Genomic DNA, 18,205 nt, shown 5'->3' on the forward strand with positions numbered 1-18,205 from the left:
TTGTTTAATTATTTTTTTAAATAAACTAAATATTTTTCAAATGGAGAAAAAACCTTCAGGTTATACTTAAAAAGATCTGTTATACAGTAAAAAGTTCAGTGAGTGGCTTGATATTTATTTTTAGTACATTGTATTATATTTTTAAACTTTGTATTATATTTTAAAACGTTGTATTATTATTATATTTTAAAACATTGTATTATATTTTAAAACGTTCTCCTGAAAAATCAAGTTTTTTTTTATTTATGACGTTCTTGAAAGGAGTGAGCGATTTGCCCACGCGTTTATTTATTTTTAATACATTGATTATATTTTTAAACTTAAAAAACGTTCTCCTGAAAAATCAAGTTTTTTTATTATGACGTTCTTGAAAGGAGTGAGCGATTTGTCCACGCGTTTATTTATTTTTAATACATTGTATTATATTTTTAAACTTTAAAAACGTTCTCCTGAAAAATTAAGTTTTTTTTTTATTTTTGACGTTCTTGAAAGGAGTGAGCGATTTGTCCACGCGTGTCCAGCAATCACTTAACCAGCCTATGATTGGTCATAAGCCCTGTAAATATCCAGACTTCCATATTTTTCTTCGTTCATCTTGAGATGTCAAAAAAAATACAAAAAATATATCTTCAAGTTTCTTCTCTATCGTACTTACTTAAAAAGCGTGCAATTTCACGTATAATATTATTCATTGAATGCTTTCGTAGTACTTAACTCTAGTCTATGAGACCGTCCCATAATAACGCCAGTAACGAGGGACTTATGCATGTATTTTCGGATTTTCCCAGTCCCAAGAGATTCATTATTCAATTCTGTCGCTTGCAGGGCTGATCTGATCTCTGCAGTAGAATGTCGTGAAATTATATTCATTTGAAAACATCCATTCATTCAAATATTTATTCATACTCGAGAATAACTAAACTGCGAGTAGCGGAATGAAAATTGAACATAAATTATTTGCAGTTCTATTCAAACATAAATCAATTTGCTTGTACAATAATATTGACTGAATTTTCGTTAAGGGGGAATTCTCAAAATTCAATTTCAGAAGCGGACGACCACGCAATAGGTTGGTCGTGCCTTCGCCCGCGATTTATAAAAATGTAAAGCAATTCGACTTTTTTTAAACATAAAATAATTAATTCAATGTCGTATTAGAGTAAGCGTGTATTTTTATCTCATTTAATATAATATCAATATAATAAAACTATAAATGTTTGTTTGTTCAAAATATTTAATCAATTTTCTTATTAGACAGGTGTGACAAGTAAAAAATATGTTTTTTTATAAAACACGTTTTTTATCACAATGGCAGCGTCATCTGTTGAAATTTACAACATCATGTGCAATACTAAACACTACTTTATAAATGACAGCATACTTGTTGACAGATGCTGCCTGTTAGTATTTTGATTCATAGATTTTTATTGCTTCCCAAGCATCGTGAAATCTAATATTTATATTTCATTTCCATTTAACCAAGTCGTGGCCGGGTATAACTAGTAGTAAAATGGATTTAACAAGGCTTCTTTACAACTGATTGACCACTTAAGTCTGTAAATTGATTAAACCTTCAGCCGTTTACTTTTATTACGCAATAGTGTAACGATACTCGTTAAATGGTTTGTCGTCTAAAATCAGCTGTTGCATAAAACCACCTCGTCTTCCACTGTTTATTTTCAGTATTTTGGTAATGGGAAAGTGCAAATTATGCATTAAAATTAACGGCTATGACAATAAACAGCCATCCATAGAATTTTATATAATATTAACATACATATGTGTACACATTAGCTTATTTTGTATGAGTACGGGTTTACAACCCCGAATATTCAAGCCAATGCTGCTTTTCCCCTCCCATTTCTTTTCTCATTCAGTACATTTTTATTTTACTTTCATCTTCTTTACTAACGTTATCTATATTTAATTGATCTTTATAACACTCTTTTTTCGTAAAACGAGCGCAGGACTGTTTATTACATTGATATAATTGACGATCAAGTTAACACCGTCGATTCGATATGTGCCCTATGCAATATTGAATATAGATATGATTTTTTAAACATTACAATGCAAAGCGTATTAGTCAAAACGTTTTAAAAAATTACCAAAGAAGAATTCAAATTAAAAATATTTTTTCAAAATTTTAAAATTCGTCTCATTATATTTTTTTGTAAAAAGAGAAAAACCTGTGTTTTTATTATTTACAAAAATTCTTCAATTTCTTACTATTTTTGTAAGAAATAACGGTTCATTATTAGAAATAGGTATCATATTGTGGCAGAGTGGGTTCGAACCGAGAAACGCGATACTAACCCCGGGAGCACAATCCGACACAACCTTGACAAATTTGATGACCTTACCTCCGCAATACGAGATGAATGACTCGATCCTGCCTCCAGTATTCTTCACCTCATCAATGCACTCCATAGCCAACAGATGATCTACTCCGGGGTCAAGTCCTATTTCATTCAGGAGAGTTACTCCAGCATCTGAAGCTCTATAAAAATACAATCAAGACCTAAGACAGCGTACAAACGGAACTCTTATTACAATACATTGGCACACACTGAAGGCCTTGTTATGGATATTTGTTGATAATTTTCTCTTCGTTTTTTTATAGTCCTCGTTTCAAGATAACGTTTTTAAAGTTTAAAAATATAATACAATGTATTAAAAATAAATATCAAGCCACTTATTGAATTTTTTACTGTGCATCAGATCTTTTTAGGTAAAACCTGAATGTTTTTTCTCCGTTTGAAAAATATTTAGTATGTTGAAAAAACAATTTAACAATACCTTTTCTTCAAAATGCAAAAACAACACTTTTTGCCCAGTAGCGTGTAAATATTAAGTTAAAAATATGCCGCTTTTGCTGGGATTTAGTACATTTTCAGGGCATTCCGAAAACACGCACAACTGAAAATTGACGATTTTTTATTTATGACGTTCTTGAAAGGAGTGAGCGATATGGTATGTATCATAAATATCGCGGTCTTTTCATGGGCTTCGATATGCGTAATCGACAGAAGTGAGGCCTTCCATAGTACGATTGAGACAAGGTTACAATTGATATCTAAATTAACGTTTATTTTTATTTAAGTGGCTCACTCTTTGTGCAGTTGCCTGACGGCCGGCGTGACGTAGGACGCCGTGACGAGGTGAGCGCCGGCCGCGATGCACTCGCGCGCCACCACGCCGTGCAGGTGGTAGGGCAGCAGCGACACGACCACGTGGCTGCGCCGCACGAGCGCCTGCAGCGAGCCGTGGTCCGCCGAGTCCTCGGCCACGCTGAGGTACACGGGCTCCACCCCCGGGTAGCGGGTGGCCAGCGAGTCCGCCTCCTCCTTAAGATGAGATGCTGCGAGACAAAAATAACAATAGAATATTACCTGAGGCTAGTGCCCAGTTGGCCGCGTTTCGCAAAGAGAAGGATAACACATGAAAGTAGGAGTGCGACGTTGTATAAAAGAAGACGTATGGATGGAAAAATTAATGAATCGGCGGGTATATACGAGGAGATGCATGAATATGGAAGAGGCGAAAAATGCTTGCAAAGGCAGAGTGGTGCTACAGCGTTCTATTATCTTTGCCTATCCCTGTGGGGAAGCGGCGTGATGGTAATTAAGTTTGTTTAGTTAGAATATTACATTTTTTCAACAATATTTTGAGTGTGTCCAAATACTTGTTTACAAATCTGGAATATCTCTAATTAGGATTTTTAACATCTCAACATAGATGCAGAAGAAAGAAAATGGAAAAAAAATGGTCAGAGCATTTACAGGGGTCACGACTCTCATGGGCCGGTTCCAGTGATCACACTACACAAGTGTAACATTCAACAATTCTATCCATGATTATATTAGGGTACCCGGATATGATGTCGTTTTTAATATGAAAAATCAAATATTCTTACTATCTTTATTTTTCAAGTTTAATTACAATACATATTTTCTTTTATTCTATGACCTTTTTCCATCTTGCTGGTAGCATTTCAAAGCATTCGTCAATATATATATATATATATATATATATATATATATATATATATATATATATATATATATATATATATATATATATATATATATATATATATATATATATATATATATATATTATGGTTTCTAGTTGAATACCACTTTAATTTATCAGAAGGGAAGCAAGATGAAAGCGGATTACTTTTAACACAAATTTATTTAGTTCTATCAAATTACAATCAAGAAAATACTTAAGGATAATCGCGTGACTCTAATATGAGAACAGTTGAAGTACGTGTCGATCTGAGGACGGGTGGCGACGAAGTGTCGCGGGCTCGCTCGTTCCGTTCGTTTCTGGTCTCGTGAAGGTAGCTCGCTACGTTGAGCTTGAGTTGCCATATTCGATGTACATTATATGTGTGGGTTGCCACATATATATATATATATATATATATATATATATATATATATATATATATATATATATATATATATATATATATATATATATATATATATATATATATATGTATACATATATATATATATATATATATATATATATATATATATATAAATATATATATATATATTTATATATATATATATATATATATATATATATATATATATATATATATATATATATATATATATATATATATATATATATATATATATGTCCGCCTCCGTAGTGTAATGGTCAGCACGCTCGGCTACCGTTCTGGAGGTCCCGGGTTCGATTCCCAAGGGGGGTAAAATAAATATAAGTGATTTTTTCACTGTCATATTTATTCAATATTACCCTGGACTGGGTACCTGAAGCGGAGAGCTGATCACCTTTCCTTCATGTGTAAACCATCAAGATAACACTGCGTTTATATGACGCAGTGCCCTATGCACCATTGGGGTGCGGATAAGGGTTTTATTATTATATTATTATTATTATTATTATATATATATATATATATATATATATATATATATATATATATATATATATATATATATATATATATATATATATATATATATATATATATATATATATATATATCGTTAATAAATAAAAAAATAGCTGCCTTTGTTGTTGTTTTTTTTACACATTTAATTAAATATAAAAATAAACGATTCTTCTTTTAGATATTTCAGTAGGTTTTTAACTCCCTTTGAAATTTAATTTTGGCCAATGAAGTGCAAGCACATCGGTTAAATAATCTCCATTCCTAACCGATTGAAAACAAAGCACTTTTATTTTGGAATTCAGAGATGGGCGTCTTTATTGTAATTTCAACATGCAAACTATAAAATACGGAGTGATTCAATTTGATATTCAAATTACATGTTTCAGAAGTTATCAAACTGTTTTTTTACACCCTTCAATTAAATTATTTTCTACTAAAAACACATCGTAAATTGAATACTTCTTGGTAATTATTCATAATAAAACCTTCGAAAAATATTAGACAACAATAGATGTCTCTAGTGAAGTTTTAGTGATTCATGAACAAGGTTTCTAAATTGGTTCATATATATAGAACTTCCAAGAATTTGAGTAGTGTGGTTGTCAATAATGGGTAGAATTGGTGAATGTTACACGTGTGTAAAGTGATCACTCAAACCAGCCTATGACGGTCGTAAGCCCCGTAAATGCCCAGACTTCCATATTCTTCTTCATCTTTGATGAGATGTCAAAAAATAATATGAAAATAACTCCTGTAATTGGAGATAATCCAGATTTTGTGAACAAGTATTTGGACACACTCAAAATGTTGTAAATAAATTATCTGGTCAAATTATAAGCTTAATAATAAAAATGAAAATGGTATTTTCTGGCGTTTCTCATGTGTGTGATTATAATCCGGGATTCGGATCTCACATACTAATATAAGAGTTTCTGCTTAATAAAAAGCTTCTTTGCATCTCACCAATAGATGTCTCTAGTGAAGTTTTAGTGATTCATGAACAAGGTTTCTAAATTGGTTCATATATATAGAACTTCCAAGAATTTGAGTAGTGTGGTTGTCAATAATGGGTAGAATTGGTGAATGTTACACGTGTGTAAAGTGATTACTCAAACCAGCCTATGACGGTCGTAAGCCCCGTAAATGCCCAGACTTCCATATTCTTCTTCATCTTTGATAAGATGTCAAAAAATAATATTAGACAACTAAATAAAAGTACTAAAATATATTTCATCAGCCTAATAATTAAATCTTTGATCTGAAATACATCAATTAACAGCGTATTTCTTAATTACCACTGTACCCAGCCACGCGTTTCTGTATTTCATTCGGATAAATAAATAAAATAAAAATAAAAAGATTTCATTTCCAATATGCATAATTTCAAAATGCCTGTGAAACAAAAAAAAATATTAATCTATCAAGCAACAATGTATTTAAAAAAAAAAACAGTATATCTTATGAAGCGCGCCGTCCACCATTAGGTTTGTTTAGTATTGCGTGTTTAGATATATCCTTCAACAGATGGCGCTACCATTTTGGTAAAAAATATTTTTTTTTGCAAAATCATTTTTTCCTGTCGCTTTTTAAATATTTTTTTTTACAAAAACAAATAAAAATATGCGCGTATTTGAATCCCACGTTGCATCAATATTTCAAAGTAATTGGTGAAAAACTTGAGAAATTTTAAGATTTTGAAAAAAGTTAAGTTTACAAAATTTATATATTTGTTGACATAGGTTTTTTTTTAACTGCCAGTTGAAGTATTTATCCAGAATTTGGGAAAAAACTTAAACTACATAATAAGATAAAGATCTCCGAAAATCTGAAGCTATAATCACTTTGTTTTATTCAATCAACACTCAAGCTAATACCACGTCAATCCAATAAGGTGCTCTATGCACTATTAGGTCCGGACATGGGTCAGAAAAATGCAACAAAATAAAAATTAAGTAAATGTTCTTAATATTCGTAATGGGATAAACAGTTGTGTAAAAGTCCGAAGAAAATGTTTGTCACCCCTGAGTCGTTCAGTCTTGCATATTGGCGATTTGTTTGCGACCGAACCAAAGTGGGATTGGAATTCAGTACAATGTGTACCTAGGTGCTACTATAAAGGTGTATACATACAACCCGTCTCGCTAATGTAGGCGCCATACATTATTCGAGCGGGGCACCATAAATAAGCATCCCCAAGTACTAACCCCTGCCATAGATCTTTTGCACCTTCTACCCTTATTTATTAACGGGATATAGTCCGAATTATTGTCGTCTGATTTTTCACGTCATTTGAAGTGAGCGATAAAGAAATCGAGTCAATTTATACGATAATATACATATTTTTTTTAATTTAACCCCTTGAATTCAAAATTTTACATGTCGCTCACTCGTTTCAACAACGTCATAAATAAAAAATCGTCAATTTTCAGTTGTGCATGTTTTCGGAATGCCCTATATGTACTATATCCCAGCAAAAGAGGCATATTTTTAACTTTATATTTAACCGCTACAGGGCAGAAAGTGTTGATTTTGCATTTTGAAGAAAAGGTATTGTTTAATTTTTTTTTAAATATACTAAATATTTATTAAATGGAATATTTTTTAAAAAGATCTGTTGCATAGTAAAAAGTTCAATAAGTGGCTTGATATTTATTTTTAATACATTGTATTATATTTTCAAACGTTCTCCTGAAAAATCAAGTTTTTTTTTATTTATGACGTTCTTGAAAGGAGTGAGCGATGTGTTTACGATTTTTTTAAACTAATCTAGTTAATTTCGAAACCTCAACATAGATGAAGAGAAATATAGAAGTCTGAATATTTACATGGCCTCTGACCTGTCATAGGCTGGTTAAGTGATCACTTTATACACGTAAATCATTAAATATATTTTTATATTGAAACATTAATTTGTTTACTATATTTATACATAAAAATACATATACCGTATACCTACATTCATTTAAGAATTTTAAAACATGATTAATATTTTTTTGCAAAGATCCACCAAGCCACCATGTGTCTTATCGGTGGAGTTCCATGTACATAGGTTTTTTTATCTATTTTTGTTTTTTTTTATCCATTTTAAATGATTATTTACCATACATTTTTTTAAAGGATTTTTTTATCAAAACATGTAATAAATTGAGTATGTGTAAATAAACTGTGAGTATGTGTGTTTCTGTGTTTTTGTGTGTTGAAAGAATAAAAAAACATTTAAAATATGCAGAACAGTGGGTTTTTTACTTTAAACAAACCTTTTTAAAATTAAGCTACCTTTATCATTACGGGCAGTTAAACATTTGAAGCTATTTATATCGGGACAATCAATGGCCTCGGCCGCAGAACTCGGGCAGTATAATGCCTGACGCCGGCCCTATGTCAATTGGTGGTTTAGCACCGGGTGCCAATGGGCCAGCCAATGTATTTTCAAGTTCTTGTAAAGACGGTATAATTAGTTCAGTCAATTACCTAAGAGCTTTTCAGCCGCGAACGCCAGAGCTGAAATGGGAAAACCTCATAATCCCTATGATATTTACAGAAATATATTCGAGATTAACTAGGTTTTGTTAACCAAACATCAACCTTTTGAAAGCCAAAAAACAATATGATGGAAGTTAGGGCATTTACGGGGCTTACGACCGTCATAAGTTGACTTATGTGATCACTTTACACGTGTAATATTCACCAATTCTACCCATGGTTGATAACCACACTACTCAAATTCTTGGAAGTTTTATATATCGCTCACTCCTTTCAAGAACGTCATAAATCAAAAAACTTGATTTTTCAGGAGAACATTTTTAAAGTTTAAAAATATAACACAATGTATTAAAAATAAATATCAAGCCACTTATTGAACTATTTACTATGCAACGGATCTTTTTAGGTAAAACCTGAAGGTTTTTTCTGCGTTTGAAAAATATTTAGTTTATTTAAAAAAATAATTACACAACACCTTTTCCTCAAAATGTAAAAACAACATTTTCTGCCCTGTAGCGGGTATATATAAAGTTAAAAGTATGCCTCTTTTGCTGGGATAAAGTACATTTTCTGGGCATTCCGAAAACATGCACAGTTGAAAATTGACGATTTTTGATTTATGACGTTCTTGAAAGGAGTGAGCGATATATGATCCAATTTTGAAACATCGTACTTAAATCACTAGAACTTTACCAGAGACATCTATTGGTGAGATGAAATAAGTTTTTACTGAGCAGAAACTCTTACATTTGTATGTGAGGCCCGAATCCTGGATTATAATCACATACACGAGAAACGCCGGAAAATATCATTTTCTTGTTATTATTTTGGCTTATAAATTGACCAGATAATCACTTTATACACTTGTGTAACGTTCACCATTCTGCACATAATTGAACAACCATATTGCATTCATGCAAGATATGCTCAAAAGGTATAAGCTGTATACTTCACCAATCGCTCCTTTCGCGCAACTGATGGCGTCACAATCGGCCATATTTCACGCATGTATCGAAAAACCTTACTGGTATGCGAAAGGATCTAAGACTATTCCACATATACAGGTTTCAAAAATTTATGATGTTAGTTAAGTAAGATTTTAATAAAAAAATCATTAAGGTTTAAAATAAAAGGTATAAAAAATCGCACTTATTTACTGATTAAAATAACTGGAAAGCATCGTTTCAAAAATAAAACTGACCTTTAAAATAAGTAAATAGACTGTTTTGAATAAACCACACCCCTTACTGTCTAAGGTCAGGATAGCAGGTAGTTAGTAGTAGGTAAAAACCATCTTAATACAATACAATCCGAAAACATTGCAAGAATTTTAAGAATTGCAGTATTTAAAGACATAAACCAATTCTGTAGGGGTGCCTAAAACATATGGCCAGGACTGTATATGTAATATGTATTGAATAATTTTCGCCAAAATGTCGTTTTAACCTTGTTATTTTCCCAATTAAATATAAATGCTTTATTTTGAAAAATTACCCAGTTCCATATGATACACCTCTGTTTCTTTCTCACCCTTGCCTGAATAATACATCATTTAAAGTGAAATCCCCTCTACGGTTCATTTCTATCGGTCCACGCGGAGTCTGAGAGATCAGTAAGATTAATTATCGCGACCGTAAGGGTCCTAATTATTTCTTATCAAGCGCAATAAATCTCCCGCCTCAAAGGTTTATAATACCTTTATTATCTTTGCCCAGATAAGACCACCGTAAACATTTTAAATTGAATTTATGACGCTTTTGATATTTTTATCCCAGCTGTAAAAATATAAATATTGTCATCACGTAGTCGCTACGTGCAAAGTATTCAGAGATTACTTCACTCTAAATTGTGCTTAATTCGTAATAAAGATTTGGACAAACAGACAGGCGGTAAAACCCGCAGTCATAATCCCTCTGCGTATTTATTTGGACGGAAATTGAAAGGACCGTTAATAAATACACGCGCTTACAAAACTGATTTATTGAAAATTTGCTCTTTTTTGTACATTTTTTAAAACCAAAATCTGGCTCTTGTGGAAATGAAATGTGTCCTTCTAATTGAAATGCAAAAATGCAATTCGAGTTTGTAGTATTCAATCTATCTTATCTATTTGAAAAATGCAAAAATATTAAACCATTCCAATGACTAGTTTTTTTTTAACCATGAGAAGGTTTTTGAAATGGTTGTATGGCTCCATAGTGTATTTATTGGTTTACGTTTAACTACCATCGATCAATGTTTGGCGATCAATAAATTGTTTATTGCTGGAAATCAAACATTATTTCTGTAATGCGCATAATTGGTTGGAATGACGTGTTAATTTGACTAATGACGCTCCATCAATAAACCATTATGATAATTAATTCTACGTGATTTTGTAATAAGTTACCCTAATTCAATAAAATATCAATCCATTGGCATTTATTGTTTTATTAATATTTCTATTACGTTATATTAAAAGTTTATTAAAACTGAATCACAAAGTTGGTCAATTCAATAGTTTGAGAACAATTAGTGCCTTGCACATATGCACATACTGAGTAACAGCGTATGCTTGATAACTACATGAAAAAAATATAGATTATTATAAAGGGATATATTTTTTACCTGGAGAGGTTTATCCTGATAACGGTTTAGTTTATTATGTTTTCCGGTTCCAAACGATATGACCATTTGAAAAGTTTTTATTTGTCCCAATTCTTTCGCAAGTCGTTAGCCCCGAGAGAAGGGAAACTTGGAAACAATATAATCACGACCGCTTTACTTTGTCTCCAGGAAATGGTCCAGCTGTCCTATTCTGAACACGCTCATTTAATCCTTTATCATGCGAGATAATAAATTAATAAAATACCTACATAAAACGGGTAAGTGCCAACATACACTCACATATTAAAACGAACTATTCCAAGTCTAGAAATATAAATTTTTAAATGTATAAATTATCAACTTTAAAAAAAAACATTATTTTTGTTATTGTATATTATTTATCTTATAATTCTGTTAAAAAAAAAGTAACAAAATAAAAATACTCCCCCTTTCAACTCCTAACCTGTTTCTACTTGCTACACTCTGCTTTTTCTACATACATTTAAAACAATTATTTTTTTTACTCATTCAATCTGCAATTCTTCAAACTTTTTTTAAAAATTATGTGTTGAAATTTTTGAACGCAAATTCTAGATTTCATCCACTTATGAATTATGTATATAAAGATTTTGTTATCATATTTAAACATTCATCTAGAAGAAAATGAAAATCTGGGCCTTGACAGAACTTGTGATCTATCTATCATAGACATAAAACAGGTCATAAACGCATCATCAGGTTTTGTAGTTATTTACGTTTTATGCGCAAATTTTGTATTATTGTATTAACTTGGAGATGCTCGCTCTCTCTGTCTGCAATTTTTTTTTTTGCTTTTTTATTCAAGTTTTACTTAACAAATACCACTATTTCTTAAAATCTATTATGACACGTCTTTCGATGCATTCCGCATCATTTTCAAACACCACGTTTTTTTTAAATTAGCAAAGCACCCAAAATTGAGTGATTCATGACACCACGGTGTTTGAACTCAATCAATTTGGACGGTATATTGTATTTTATAAAATGGTTATTTATTTTTTTAAATAAGTATAGGTAAATACTAAGGTAGTACTCATGATTCAAATTAGTATTAAAAATCTTGTCTGAAAACACATAAGAACACATCGCGAGCTCAGACAACGACAGCGCACCGCGTAAGCTTGCCAACTTAACGACTTATTGATGCACTTAATAGTCTTAAAAAAAAATATGTGGGCAGGTATTTATACTAACGGTATATATTTTGCACATATGAATGTGTTTTTTATACAATAAAACGTCCAATTTAAATTGAAAAACCTGTATAAAGTAAACATAAATTGTGTGCATTTTTCGTTTATTATTTTTAACGACAGCTTTTCGTATATTTTTCAGTTTATTTTATCGTCGAGAGTTAACAGTGCGTACGGAATATTACAGCTGGAATAGCTTTTGCCCTAATACGATTTGTTCGATAATACAGAAACACGGTGCTGTAATGAGTTCAGATGAACTCAGAAGAAATGAGATAAATTCCTTTGGTTTTTTGTGAGAAAAAAAATCTAATCATGGCTCACTCCTGAAACGTAAGCAGATGAAACTAGCAGTATTACCAATATCCGGAAACGTGTTGTTTTGAATATTTAAAGAGAATCAGAAGCATTGCATTTTTTTTAAACCGCAATAATTCATAATACTTCCCTACAACCCGACTCAAATTATACAAATACTTCTTTATAATATAGTAGTTAGCGTGTTTGACAACTGCGCTTGAAGTTTGGGATTAAAACTAATTCATTTATATTTAGTTATAATTTGCACACGAAAAATAGTATACATAGCAATTTCTATATTTACAAACATTTTCAGCACAAATACGAAGAAATATTTATGTTGATATTATAAACAAAAGTATTTCATTTTTAATATAAGTTTTACTTTTTCTTCTTCTTTCAAATAACATTAGATGGATTCGAACCCAGAAGACTCAGAGACCGCGACACTTACCACAGAACCATAACCCGATGCCCGGATTTATATTGTTTTTAAATAATATGTTATTTTTTCTTAAATAAACAATTTTATTTTATTTTTAAATATTCAATAATAATGTATACAAAAAGAACTCCACTGACAAGACACACAAGGTGGCTTGGTGGGTCTCTGCAAAAAAAAATTAAATATTTTTAAAATTGTTCTTTAAATAAATGTATAAAATTTATGTTTATAATAAATAAATAGTTAACAGACCTAATAATAACGTCTTTACGCGCGTTGCATTAACACAACTTTGAAATTTTTTTGAAGATAAAATTTCGCAATTTTGAAGCGTTGTTTTGATATCGCTTACTCCTTTCAACAACGTCATACATCAAAATCGACAGTTTTCAGTGATGCATGTTTTCGAAATGCCCAGAAAATGTACTTTATCTCAGCAAAAGCATATTTTTAACTTAATATTTACCCGCTACAGGACAGAGAGTGTTGTTTTTGCATTTCGAAGAAAAATTATTGTTTAATTTTTTTTTTAAATACTAATCATTTTTTCAAATGGAGAATAAACCTTCAGGTTTTACCTAAAAATATCTGTTGCGCAGTAAAAAGTTCAATAAGTGACTTGATATTTATTTTTAATACAATTTATTATATTTTCAAACTTTAAAAATGATATCCTGAAAAATCAAGTTTTTTGATTTATGACGTTGTTGAAAGGAGTGAGCGGTATGTAGGATGGTAAAATTTTTAATAAAATGAGGTTTCTAACTCGCCGTCAATTCAATTTGTCAACAGCCTCCAATTTTAAAGCAGTTTATTGCAAAAATATCACCCTCTATTAATACGAGTTATTTTTTTTTAAATTTAACCTTAAATGGAATCTATTATCATCATTTTTGACATCTCAACAGCACTGGAGCATTAAACGTCTACCTTCCTTACTGTTATGCCTCAGATGTGACGTATTTTTCCCACTTCCCAATGAGACTTCCTGACAGATTGACTTATTTATTTGTAACATTAAACGACGTTTACCGTTATAAGATATAACGAACTCATGTGATGAAATAAATTTCCACGTAAATTTTACGAGTTTTACAACAATGACAATGTATTCCCTCTCCAGATTTAACTTATCCCAGCCACATAATAAATATTTACATGTAGCATCGTCAGGTAGTTTAAGTTCCTAACTACGTGCGAATTGGTTCCCTAAGACTTTGAACAAACTGTCGTAGTAATGGGGTTACTTTGTAGAGCTGTAACATTGAACGTTACAAGTCCTCGCCGCGGTGAACTAGTGCTAGCACAGTGTCGACGTATTTGTATAGTGACACGTAAACAGCTTCATGTAATTTGATCATTTGGAACTTGTTTAGTATGCATCATGATAGTAGCAAATGTTTTAGTACGGATTCGCTGCAAATAATGATAGCTGGATTCGTTACTATACTGACGTGAGCGTTACCGACTCTACATGAAACAAAACCGCCATCATTACCGGTTTATAAATTTCATTTTATTTCTTCAATAACCGGTGATAGTAAGCCCACCACTTAATTTTCTTTAATTCCAGGTTCATTGAACGAAATTGAATTATTCGTTTTAAACGCCTTTTTTATTTTTGAAAGAAATTTTTTTTTCCAAATAAATGTATGGTTTTGAAAGGAAAATGTATTTAAAGGTAAGAAGTTGTACGTATTCTAAAAATATCAAATATCAATTTACATTCTTCAAAAAATGTGCGCGGACAACACGTGTAGCTTCTCGCGGAGCCGGTCGCGGACTGAATTCGTATATTTGAGAGTCCACCTTAATCAATACAAAATAAAAATGTAAATGTTCGTTTGTTCAAAAGCTTAAATTATCTTCGTGGTTGTGAAATGCTTTTTTTGTATGCTGAATACTTAGTTACACGAAAACGCGTTCAGTTTTATTAAGATGTAAAAAAGTAATTCAATAACTGTGAAACATTTGGCGTATTGTACATATTGGGTACTCTCGTAAATTTAGTAATATGTAGCTAATTTCATACTGTGGTATTCGGGTTATACCGACGCAGAAAAGCAAAATGTCACTAAGCGCCACTGAGCGATTTACAGAAGAAGAAAAAATATTCTGAAACTTGTCATTTTTAATAATTGATAAATAAACATGATGCAACTAAATAGATATTATTATTTGCTTGGGTTGAGTATTTTTATTTTATTTTAATGGTGCCGAGAACACGCATGTGAAAGAACGTATCAATTGAAGCTTATGCTTTTCGGAAATTTCGGAAGCTGTATTTATATACAGCTTCCGAAATTTGAGTAGTGTGGTTGTCAATCATGAGTAGTCTACCCATGATTAACAACCACACCATGATTGACAAATACACATGTAGCATTCTCTAGTTTGGTGAATGTTACACGTGCATAAAGTAATAATTATATTCATATAAACCAGCATATTTACTATATACCAATGTATTTACAGGTCGTAAGCTTCGTAAATACCAAGACTTCCACATACATATATATCCTTCATCTTTGTGAAGATTTCCACATTTAAAATAACTTCCGAGTGAATAAAATCCATATTTGCTAACAAAGATTTAGGCACATTTAAAATATTACAAAACGAATATTTTTAAGTGTTGCTTCAAGTATTTTTTGTTTACAAAGATTTGAATATACTCAAAATATTGCGAAACAAATATTTTAAAGTATTGCTTCAAATATTTTAGGTTTATAAGGATTCGGACACACTAAAAATATTACAAAATGCATATTATTCATAGTGTTGCATCAATTAATTTTAGTTTATAAAATTTTAAACGAACTTAAAATATTACTAAACAAATATTTTAAAGTGTTACCTTAAGTATTTTTAGTTTATAAAAGGACAAACTAGAAATATTGTAAAATGAATATTTTTAAGGTGTTGCTTCAAGTATTTTAGGTTTCCAATAACGCTGTAATATAGCTGTTGTTCTACGTATATTGTCTCCTGAATAACGTCTTGCCCACACGACAATAATACATTTCCTTGAGAAAGTAGAACTTTGCTCATTTGAAACAATTAACTCCACCGCTAGTTAGGATTGTCAGAAAGGGAGACATCCCTCTATTCCGGTATAGAAATAGGCCGTGTATTGTGTTGATCGCAGCCTTCGCTACAGTTCAAGATCCATCGCTGAATTAAATATTCGCCTCCAGAATTCTGAAGCTTTCACGGAACGCGCTCGCTAAATATTAAATACATTTACAGCTTCGTTCAGCCAAAGTCACTTCCACTCGAGCGAAAATTAATAGGTATAATTTGTTGATAAATTTTAAGACAGGATCAGCTGGACGGAAATATTTTTAAGTGAAGTTTCTTAGGCGGCGATTTGATGAATCGATGATTGGACGAGAATGGAGAGTAAAATTTCAAGGACGCGTCACGTTTATTAGGCACATTTAGTTACAAAAGGGAGAAGAAAGACATATCGTAGAGAGAAAGAGTAAGGAAGAGATGCATTTTTTTTCTTGTTGTGTCGAAAACATCGAGTCACGCACATACATTTAACATATTTTAGTTTTAACAAACTATTAATATCAATATTGCCAATTGAAGCAACATTCACAATAGAATAGAAAGAAAACAGAAATCAAAAATTTTCTAAATTGTTAAATCTCACAAAGCTTGCGAAGCAATGCAAATATTAAAAATCTATGGAACAAAAATTGAATCGAAAACATTGAAAATTTGAAGCAACTGTATTTGTCAAAAAGTACTTTGTCTGCCTTCGTCTGTTTGCTTAGTATTGTGTGCATCACTTTTTCGTACAACAGATGGCACTGCCATTACGGAAAATTTAAAAAGGTATCACAGTTAAATAAAAACACGCGAGTATTCGAATGCATCGTTGTAACAAAACTTCAATCGATTAACGATGTTGATTTTTCAATCGGTGAGGAGATATGTATTAGATTTTTATCAAACGGACATTAACATTTTTATTTGAATAAATAAAAAATTTAAAAAATGTAATTAAAAGACGTTTAAAAGTGTTAGGATATAATTTTTTTAAATGAAACAATATCATATTTGACTTAATATAATATTGGATTATAAGTACAAAATTCTTTGTAAAATATTATTTTTGACATCTCATCAAAGATGAAGAAGAATATGGAAGTCTGGGCATTTACGGGGCTGACGACCGTCATAGGCTGGTTTAAGTGATCACTTTACACACGTGTAACATTCACCAATTTTACCCATTATTGACAACCACACTACTCAAATTCTTGGAAGTTCTGTATATATGAACCAATTTAGAAACCTTGTTCTTGAATCAATAGAATTTCAGTAGAGACATCTATTGGTGAGATGTAAAGAAGCTTTTTTACTAAGCAGAAACTCTTATATTAGTATGTGAGATCCGAATCCTAGATTATAATCACACACATGAGAAACGCCAGAAAATACCATTTTCATTTTTATTATTTAAGCTTATAATTTAACCAGACAATTTATTTACAACATTTTGAGTGTGTCCAAATACTTGTTCACAAAATCTGGATTATCTCCAATTACAGGAGTTATTTTTATATTATTTTTGACATCTCATCAAAGATGAAGAAGAATATGGAAGTCTAAGCCCAGACTTCCATATTCTTTGTAAAATGTTTGGTTCATTCACTTTTTTTCTTTCCTACCCACTAACAAACCTTTAAAAGATAGGCTTATTAGTTACAAAACTACTTGAATAATTAAACAATACTTGAATAATTAAACAAGTAAGCCTGTTTTTAAGAAAATTAAATTAAAAATATTTTTGTTGTGATATTAAAGAGCTTTTTCTTTTACGGTACTTACATTTCTCAGTTTGGAGGTAAACCGAGTAATAAGGTTCCCACTTTCGGTTTAATTTTATTTCCAAGATTGTCTGAAGTTTGAGTGAACTTTGCCCTAATAGCTTCAGTACCCTAATGAATTCACAATGATTCTCTTTGAGTAACTTCAGAGTGATTCCGATTAACGATGTTAATTTTTCAATCGTAAATACTCGTTGTCGACAGCTGAAGAAATCGAATTAAGAGGGAATTTCATGGAAAAAGTTGTTGACTTAATTACGCTTCTATTTGACTTTGTATTGAAAACTCTATGTAATTCGGAAAATGTAAGATAAGTATTGAAATCTTTTACGCGGAATAATTTTCATTCACGACATAATAAATATTACCA

The 18,205-nt window shown here is 31.1% G+C and overlaps 1 protein-coding gene across 1 annotated transcript in view; it reads right to left on the reverse strand.

Moving 5' to 3' along the window:
* LOC148303700 (alpha-aminoadipic semialdehyde synthase, mitochondrial-like) overlaps positions 1-18,205 on the reverse strand; it is a gene marked incomplete at its 5' end in the record, with an annotated part of 101,667 nt that overhangs the window by 17,773 nt on the left and 65,689 nt on the right. The window contains 2 exons of the mRNA XM_088269534.1: positions 2,364-2,500; positions 3,112-3,361. Of these exons, the coding sequence (XP_088125660.1) occupies positions 2,364-2,500; positions 3,112-3,361 (387 nt within the window). The remainder of the gene's footprint in view (positions 1-2,363; positions 2,501-3,111; positions 3,362-18,205) is intronic.

This window comes from Brachycentrus maculatus, unplaced genomic scaffold (assembly GCF_059751285.1).
Source record: "Brachycentrus maculatus isolate JH-2025_06_01 unplaced genomic scaffold, ASM5975128v1 h1tg000356l, whole genome shotgun sequence".
Lineage (NCBI taxonomy): Eukaryota > Metazoa > Arthropoda > Insecta > Trichoptera > Brachycentridae > Brachycentrus > Brachycentrus maculatus.